Source organism: Macrobrachium nipponense, chromosome 29 (genome assembly GCF_015104395.2).
Source record: "Macrobrachium nipponense isolate FS-2020 chromosome 29, ASM1510439v2, whole genome shotgun sequence".
Taxonomy (NCBI): Eukaryota; Metazoa; Arthropoda; class Malacostraca; order Decapoda; family Palaemonidae; genus Macrobrachium; species Macrobrachium nipponense.
This window is the reverse complement of record NC_061092.1, coordinates 9,694,327-9,704,326: the sequence shown is the minus strand read 5'-3', so window position 1 is coordinate 9,704,326 and position 10,000 is coordinate 9,694,327. Positions and strand designations below refer to the sequence as shown.

At 36.1% G+C, this 10,000-nt stretch overlaps 1 protein-coding gene across 9 annotated transcripts in view; it reads right to left on the bottom strand.

The window, feature by feature from the left end:
- LOC135206105 (cholesterol 7-desaturase nvd-like) overlaps positions 1–10,000 on the bottom strand; it is a 271,484-nt gene that overhangs the window by 20,230 nt on the left and 241,254 nt on the right. For 4 of the 9 annotated variants that reach the window (XM_064237333.1, XM_064237335.1, XM_064237334.1 and 1 more), the window contains one exon: positions 1,630–1,907. In XM_064237333.1, the coding sequence (XP_064093403.1) occupies positions 1,630–1,899 (270 nt within the window). In that variant the 5' untranslated portion in view covers positions 1,900–1,907. The other 5 variants (XM_064237337.1, XM_064237339.1, XM_064237330.1 and 2 more) reach the window with 5 other exon arrangements.

The window sequence follows — 10,000 nt, the reverse complement described above, 5'->3', positions numbered from 1 at the left end:
GATATGCTCTTGCCAAATATGTCATTGTAACACTGTCTGTTGTAAGTTTCGTCTTTTGTAAGTCAGCGTCACAGTCCAGTCACATTATAGGTAATAGGATTATTGTTATGTCTTGCACTGCGGAGTGACAGCATAGGACTTCAGCCTCTGCCCTTCATTGTCTGGGCAAAAAAGAAGGTCTCGACAGACACTCGAGGACAATCGCTACTTACACGTACACACACACACACATACACACATTGTACCCTTATCGGGGCAACGGACTTCCAAGTTCAGATATTAACATCACACATCGTCTGTCACTCCCTGTCAAGAGCACCTCCTGTCCGTCGGTGTCACCGTCTATTGGCCAGGTGAAACGACAACGCCCCTCTGACACGGCCGAACGAGAGGTCACGACAAACACAAAAGTGGCGTGGGCAGGTGACTACGTATCGTCAGGAGAGATCACGCTGCGACGACTGTGAATCTGCTCTTTCTGGGTTTTCGTAATCCCCGAAGACACAAAACATCAGAAACACCTGAGGCTCCTCGACCATCATTTTCTTTTGTGAAGGGTTTGTTTAGCTCAGATTTCCATAGGACTAAAATATTCTCCATTATATTCATTTCAATTGAGACATTTTGCTGGGTCATCCGCGACAGCAGGGGGCGTTTGAAAGAAGACAGAAAAAAGAGACAGACAAAAGTCTTTATGCTGTTCTCTCTCTCTCTCTCTGGTTTAGCTGTCCTTTATCTGTCTAAATGACGGGTTCACGAACTTCGAACAAAATGCTATGCTTAGCTATTCAGACGTCAAAATGATATTCAAATGTGAACACGACTACAAGAGCATTTCGAAATATTCTAGAACAAATGGATTTGCCAGTTGCAAAACCACCACACTATTTCAAGAAAACTACCACTTAAGCTACACGGGTGACATAAATAATACATCTAACCTATTAACTAAAGAATATTAAAGATTACAAAATTCTCGTTTATCATGGTCGTTTCACCACCAGGCATTAGGGTCTCCAAACAACTCGAGTAACGTGAAAATTCATTGTTACGACGTCAAAAGGTGTTTAGAATAAAAGCGAAATTGCGACGTGTAACTACTAAGAGGAAAACTTGACAGTTTCTTTGTTGAACAGTTGTTGTACAAAAGCACTTTTAAGCAGTTCGAACGTATAATTAATAACTAAAGTTGTTGCTTTCGGTAACCATGTAAGAATACCCAAACTCCGATAAGGGCCGACAAGCAAAATCAGCTCACAGAAACGACATACTTAAACAAAATATGACAAAGCAATAACCAATAATTATTCATTCAAAAATATCATAATATTTGTCAGTAACGCGGGTAATCCTACATTCAAGTTCCCCACGGAGATATAGTTTATTAATATTATTTTGACTGCATATAGAAAATGTATATAATGCACCGAGGGTTGGTTAATTTTAAGACAGTTACAGAGATATAGAAAAATTGATCGCCTTTTTAATTTTATGTTTTTACGTTCATCCTAAGGGCCTGGTACGAAAGAAGATGTCACGAGGATTATAATAACCATGTTAGATAGTTAGGGATGCGTTTAAAAGGATAATAAAAAGGAATCAATACTTAAAAAAAAAAAAAAAACTCACCATGACCCGATTGAGAGGATGGAAAGCCACGCGATACACGGTCCAGAGGACCACGAACAGCACCAGGTAAGGCAGGAGGTGCCAGGGCATCCCCTGGCTGAAGACCCCGAGGGCGAGGCCCTGGAACTGCAAGGCCAGGACGTCCTTTGCCTCCTGCAGCCGCTCTTCCATTCCTGACCCTTCCAGAAGCGACGAGACGGAAGCCAGGAGAGTCATATTGTTATGGTTCCTGTAGGCGGACACCCAAGAAATCAGCGTCTCCACGATCATCTGGAACACTGGGAATGGACAGTGAGAATGGGAATGGTTACAGATGATAGTCAAACTTCCGGAATCACTATGTATGTAGTTTATCAGTCAATCTTCCAGAACCTATGGATTTATTTCATGTATATACATTTATTCAGTCTTCCAGAACCTATGGATTCATTTCCTGTACGTGCGTTTATTCAATCTTCCAGAACCTATGGATTTATTTAAGTATTTCAAGAACGACTGGAAGCACTAAGTTCGACATCTTGCATGTAAGTACATTTGTTTCTAAGTCACACTAATCTTTAGGGGAACCAGCTTTCGGGTCATAAAAAGGTCAACACAAAAGCATATGGTGCAATGAATAAATTTAAACTTAGAAAATAAAAAAAATCACAATCTAAGTATTTAGGGATCATGTGTTTCAAGAAAAAAAAAAAAACACACACACACAAACAGCATTGACACTCAAGAGCAACTGATAAGCGAAATAAAACCCATTCACTGATAATAATAATCACAAAACTGAAATTTTCAACGCATAAAAAAAAACTCACAGACCCAGACCCGATCGACTACACCGTGCTGTCACGAAACCTACTGAAACGAGCATAAAAACAAGACTAAGTAAGAACCCAGTCCAAGAAAGGAAGGAGAAAGATGATTTACCTGCTGTGGTTATTAGAGTCAACTTTGGTTGTTAAAACACGTAACAGGAATAGTCTGTTAGCGAACGTCTGAGAGCTTAACCGAGTGACTAGGATTAGAGAACGGTCGTTCAACGAAAAGCAACTCTGAAAAAAGGGTGTTTGGGTGATTGGGATAAAAAAAAAATCTAACATTTAGCAGAACACTATCATAATAACTTTCGATTGATATAGTTTTATCAGTGCTAAGTTAGTTTATAAGCGTTTATCTTTTCCATTTCAATTTAATGAAATGAAATAAAAATAAACAATATCCCACTACACCAGCAGCATCAAAGAAGTCCTCCTCCTCGTCAGCGCATGCGCAAAAGGACTCTTTAGCAACACCTTTTTTTTTTTGTCCACCCGAGTGGAGTTAAGCCTTCCTATTATTTATATGACCGTTCATTGTTAGGCCACATTTCAATGACGACATTCCTACGGAGGTAGGGTATTGTAAGGGAGCGAGCCTTTTGAGAGGTGTATATATATATATATATATATATATATATATATATATATATATATATATATATATATATATATATATATATATATATATATATATATATATATATTATATATATATATATATATATATATATATATATATATATATATATATATATATATATATGTTTCTCGACCCCTGATGTTCTTTCTAAAGACTCCTCCCGTCTTATTCAAATGACTTATATCCTGTCGTATACTAAAATGCTACTAAAAGGTTGATATTTGAATTGGCGATTATCTCGCGCCGTGCTGATGCTGTAAAATCTCCGTCGTGTCGCTTAGAAACGATGAAAAAGTTAGAGTGTAATAATACGTAATTCACGTTTTCTTGTGCGAAGACCGTAGATTTGTCACTAACTCTCTGAAGATGTGTTCTGAAGATTTTACAATATTATTATTATTATTATTATTTATTATTATTATTATTATTAGTTATTAATATTATTATTATTCAGAGGATGAAGCCTATTCATATGGAACAAACCCACCAAAGTGGCCAATGACTTGAAATTCAAGTTTCCAAAGAATATTAACTTGTTGATTAGGAAGAAGTAAGACGAGGTAAAGGGAAATATACAGAAAGAAGAGACCCCACTTATCAAAAACAGAAAAAAATAACACCTCTAAATTGACAACAACACATAAAAACATAAACCAGTACGAAACATAAACAAAAACAGAGACACTCGTCTCACCAGAACAAATTAGTTCTCGTTAACCACAACTCAACAAGATCATTGCGTGCTGAGTGGCCAAATAATTCTCTATTTCAACTTCAGTGAAGATGAATCATCTGATGAGGTCTAGAGTAAGTGATTGGTCAAAAGTGAGTGACGGATTTCCTGTATATACGATTTTCCTTACATGGTGGAAAATCCCTCAGTTCGGTGACATAAATGTATGAATTCCACACAGTAATTCTCATCCACACACGCAATGCTCTTATATATATATATATATATATAATATATATATACGTATACATACATACATATATATACATACATACTATATATCTATATATACTATATATATATATATATATATATATATATATAAATATATATATATATATATATATACAGGGGGTCCACGAGTTACGACGTTGATCCGTTCTTAAGATGCGTCGTAACATGATTTTCAGCGTAAGTCGGAACCTTGAAAAATACACATGATTTAATGTAAATACCTATCAATAACAACGAGAGAACAATTCCTTACCTTTTATTAATTTGATTGGCTTGCACACTGGAGAGGAAGCTGCGGTGCTGGAGAGACTGGGGGAGGTTAGTGAAGAGAAAAAGAACCTCCAGAAGTTGCTGGAAAATGCTGAGGCAGGTGATTCTTGAGGTGAGGCAGAACATACAATCTTTTCGCCTTCTCCTGAATCACCATAAGGCTGACTGGGATACGCCGTTGATTTTGGTTTTGGTCTTCCAACCAAAGCACCAATAACCTTTCCATTTCAATTATTAGACCACTACGCTGCTTAGTTATCACTGTCGCTTTCATAGGAGCAGATCCTTTCACATGTTCAACGATGCGCTCTTTAATCTTTGATAATGGTAGCAACGGTCGAACGGCTAAGGCCAAGCGAGCGGCCAATGTTTGTTGGCGTTTCTCCCTTCTCAGATTGCTTTATAATGTCCACTTTAATTTCCATGGTGATGGCCCTTTCTTTTCTTCGATGCACTACCATCAGAAGAGTCCGCCTTGCGCTTGGGAGCCATAAACAAAGAGCAAAAAGTTACAAAAACGATACAACACGAGAGAGAGAGAGGCAGTGTAAACAACCAAAATGGCGTATGGGCGAGGAATGAGGTAGCGAAGCGATGCCGTCCTCTCCCCCACAAAGCGTATTCTTCCGCCGTGCGGGCGACTAGTTCGCGTTTGTTTACGTTGCTTACGACGCTAAACCGCGTAAGACGGAACGACCCGCATTATTTTTTATATTTTTAATGGGGGCGCGTTCGTAACACGAAACATCGTAAGTCGAGGACCAGCGTAACCCGAGGACTTACTGTATATATATATATATATAAATAAATACATACATCATATATATATATATATACATACACACACACACACACACACACACACACACATATATATATATATATATATATATATATATATATATATATATATAATACTAACCGCTGTGAAATCGTAAATAATAATAGTTTACCTCTGAAGTCTTTAGGCACACAACGGAAAAAAAATGAAAGCACTCTACGGACTTTGCATGCCCTTTCAACAAAGTCCTTTTCAACAAAGTCCATTATTATTATTATTAGTTATTATTATTATTATTATTATTATTATTATATTATTATTAAGGGAGAAACTCTCTATCACGAGAGTATTTATAATGTTCTAAAGGGTCCACAATAATACAAAGTGTAAAAAGTCCGTGTATAATTTTGAAGACTTTACAGAAAGCTTTCGAACCCTTCCCTGAGTTCATCTTCAGGCCAAAATCTTTGGACTGAAGATGAATCCAGGGAAGGGTTCGAAAGCTTTCTGTAAAGTCTTCAAAATTATACACGGACTTTTTACACTTTGTATTATTGTGGACCCTTTAGAACATTATTATTATTATTATTATTATTATTATTATTATTATTATTATTATTATTATTATTATTATTATTTTATCACCTATATATTCTTATTTATATCCAGACCTGCTTTGCATAACTGTGGCACTTACGGCAATTCAAAATGAAATGGGGCCGTAATATGAGGAAAGAGACTTATAATAATAATATTAATAAAGGGGTAAAAACATTATTATATACTTATTTTCCCTCGAACCCGGTAGATGCAAATAATGATACTGATAATTATGGAGTTATCAGGGTTGCCTCCGCTACTAATTCTGATAATAACAACAGCATTTCCTCTAAAAGTTTCTGTATGAGAGAGAGAGAGAGAGATTCACTATTAAGAGCAGGTTTCAATGAGGGTTAATCAGGAGAGAGAGAGAGAGAGAGAGAGAGAGAGAGAGAGAGAGAGAGAGAGAGAGAGAGAGATAGATTCACTATTAAGAAGAAGGTTTTCAATGAGAGTTAATCAGGAGAGAGAGAGAGAGGAGAGAGAGAGAAGAGACGAGAGAGAGAGAGAGAGAGAGAGATTCACTATTAAGAGCAGGTTTCAATGAGGGTTAATCAGGAGAGAGAGAGAGAGAGAGAGAGAGAGAGAGGAGAGAGAGAGAGAGAGATTCACTATTAAGAGCAGGTTTCAATGAGGGTAATCGGGAGAGAGAGAGAGAGGAGAGAGAGAGAGAGAGAGAGAGAGAAGAGATTCTAATTAAGAGAAGGTTCAATGAGGGTTAATCGAGAGAGAGAGAGAAGAGAACGTAGAGAGAGAGAGAGAGAGAGAGATTCACTATTAAGAGAAGGTTTCAATGAGGGTTAATCAGGAGAGAGAGAGAGAGAGAGAGAGAGAGAGAGAGAGAGAGAGAGAGAGAGAGAGAGAGGATTCACTATAAAGAGAAGGTTTTCAATGAGGGTTAATCGGGAGAGAGGAGAGAGAGAGAGAGAGAGAGAGAGAGAGAGAGAGAGATTCACTATTAAGAGAAGGTTTCAATGAGGGTTAATCAGGAGAGAGAGAGAGAGAGAGATTCACTATTAAGAGCAGGTTTCAATGAGGGTTAATCAGGAGAGAGAGAGAGAGAGAGGAGAGAGAGAGAGAGAGAGAGAGAGCCTTACCTTACAAGCCTTACAGTTCGTTCGGGTTGCCCCAGGTCCCTCAGTGTGAGGCGCCTCTAATGTCTACCAGAGAGTTGCTAGTACATCTTCCGGTATATTTTGCATCTTCCAATCTTGGATGGTCTGGGATGCAGTTTAGATATTTGTCGAGCTTATTCTTAAACACATCTACGCTCACTCCTGATATATTCCTCAGATGAGCTGGCAACGCATTGAATAGACGCTGCATTATCGATGCTGGTGCGTAGTGGATAATGTCCTGTGTGCTTTCCTTATTTTTCCTGGTATAGTTTTGGGCACTATTAATCTACCTCTGCTTGCTCTTTCTGATATTTTTAGTCCATGATATTTTCTGTTATTCCTTCTATCTGTTTCCATGCCTGAATTATCATGTAGCGTTCTCTTCTCCTTTCTAGACTATATAATTTTAAGGATTGTAGTCTTTTCCCAGTAGTCTAGGTCCTTAACTTCTTCTATTCTAGCTGTAAAGGACCTTTGTACACTATCTATTTGTGCATATCCTTTTGATAGTGTGGGTACCATATCATATTGCAATATTCAAGTGGACTACGAACATATGTTTTATAAAGCATAATCATGTGTTCAGCTTTTCTTGTTTTGAAGTGCCGTAACAACATTCCCATTTTTGCTTTACATTTTGCCAACAAAATTGCTATTTGATCATTGCATAACATGTTCCTATTCATCATCACACCAAGGTCTTTAACTGCTTCCTTATTTGTGATTGTCTCATTTATAGGTCCCCTATATGCATATAGCTTTCCTTCTCTGTCTCCATAATTTATTGATTCAAATTTATCAGAGTTAAATACCATCCTATTTACCTCTGCCCAATCATATACTTTGTTAAGGTCTCTTTGTAGAGCGTTCCTATCTTCATCACAAGTAATTTCTCTACTTATTCTTGTGTCATCAGCGAAACTACTCACTACCGAATCCTTAACATTACTGTCTATGTCTTCAATCATAATAACAAACAATATTGCAGCTAGCACCGTACCTTGTGGCACACCGGATATTACCTTGGTTTCATCCGATTTCTCGTCGTTTGCAATAACTATCTGTTTTCTGTTGTGTAAAAATTCTTTTAACCATCTTCCTACTTTATCTACGATATTGTGTTTTCTAATTTTCTTTGTAATATATTTATGGTCTACTTTGTCAAAGCTTTTGCAAAGTCTAGATAAACCACATCTGTTTCATTTCCTCTTTTCATATTTTTTGAATATGTTCTCACGGTGGACTAACAGTTGGGTTTGTGTACTTTTTCTTTTTCCGGGGGTACGAAACCGTGTTGTCCTATATTTAAACAAATTATTTTTATTAAATGTTTCATAATATTTTTCTTCATTACCCTTTCATACACTTTCATAATATGTGATGTTAGACTCACTGGCCTATAATTACTTGCCTCTAGTCTTGATCCACTTTTGAAAGTAGGGGTGATATATGCTAATTTGTGCTCATCATAAATCTTGCCTGTATCTACACTTTGTCTTAATAATATTGCAAGTGGCTTTTTGGCGATAGAATGAACTACTTTTCTTTAACAAATAGCAGGGACTCCATCCGGCCCTGCAGCAGCTCCATTTTTAATTTCATTAATTGCCTGCACAACATCAGCTTCATTAATTTCTATGTCAGCTAAATATTCACTATTTTCTTCCCTTACTTCTATATCATTATCTTCATTATCTATTCTAGGGGTGAATTCTCTCTTATATCGTTCTGCCAGTATGTTGCAAATTTCCTTTTTTTCATTCGTTAATCTCCCTTCAATTCTCAGAGGGCCTATTTCTATTCTTCTTTTATTCATCTTCTTCGCATATGAGTATAATAGTTTGGGGTTTTGCTTGATATTTAATAGGGTTTTTTTCTTCCAAGTCCCGTTTTTCATTTTCTTTTGATTGTATAATCTTTTGTTCTGCATTTTCTATCTTACTTTTTAGTTCTATAACTTTCCATGCATTTTTTTTCTTTTGCAAGACCTTTTTTTCCACTTTCTGATTTTCTGGAACAAGATCCTTCTGTCTCTTGGTATGCATGAATGATGTTTACTTTTCTTCTTCGGTATATATTTTTCCACTATTTTCCTCCAACTATTTTATATAATATCTCCGTATTTACCCTTATGTCATCACTTACGAAAAATGTTATCCCAATCTTTGTTTAATTCTTCATTAATTTCTGACCATTTTATATTTTTACTGTAGAAGTTGTATTTTCCATATTCCTTCCCACTTTTTCATTTCTTCTTGCTTATCTCTATTTTCACTTGCTTTTGAATGAACTGAATTAACTTCTATGACATTATGGTCTGAAATACTCGCATTATAAAACTATTATTCCTTTAACATAATTCATCTCGTTCACAAATACTAGGTCTAAAGTATTTTCCTTCTTGTTGGCAGGTGATTATTTGTTGAATGTGTATTCTAGTAGCATATCTAATAGCTTTTCAAATGCCTCTTATCTTCTGCACTACTATTACTCTCTTTTTTATATGTATAAGTACAACCACAATCTCCTATTCGTTCTTTCCATTCTACGAAAGGAAAGTTGAAGTCACCAGATAGGAGAATAGTCCAGTCCTTGTGATTTCTAATATATCATCCAATTTTTCAATTATTAAGTCAAACTCTTTAGTATTGAGGATGTATATATTTACTATGTTCATCATTTTTCAGATTCAAATTCTACCGCTATTAGTTCACATTCTGAGTTACTATATTTCTCATATATTTTTCCTTGTCTTTTCCCATATATTGCGGTTCCCCCTTGATTCCTATTTTTTCTATCTGATCTATAAGTTTGGAACCCTTTTATTTGATCATCATTTCCCAGTCTCTTGGAATACCAGGTTTCACTTATATTCATTATATCTATTTCTTTTCATTTTGGGTTAGTTCTTCTAAGTACTCTATTTTTCTTTTTGAGTTACTCGTAACTAAACCCTGCGCATTCATCACTATGATGGTTTGCGTGTTTTCTCCTTCATTTAATACTGGTAGTAATAAGGATTTTCCCATGTCTCTTTCCTGTTCTGGTATGTTGTTCTTTTTTTTCATTTCCAGAAATTCTGACATTAAAAAAATCCAACTTTTCCATCAATATTTGATCTTCCTTCATCATATTATTCATTTTGTGTCTGAATCTGCAATTTTCTCTCCTTTCTGCATATCC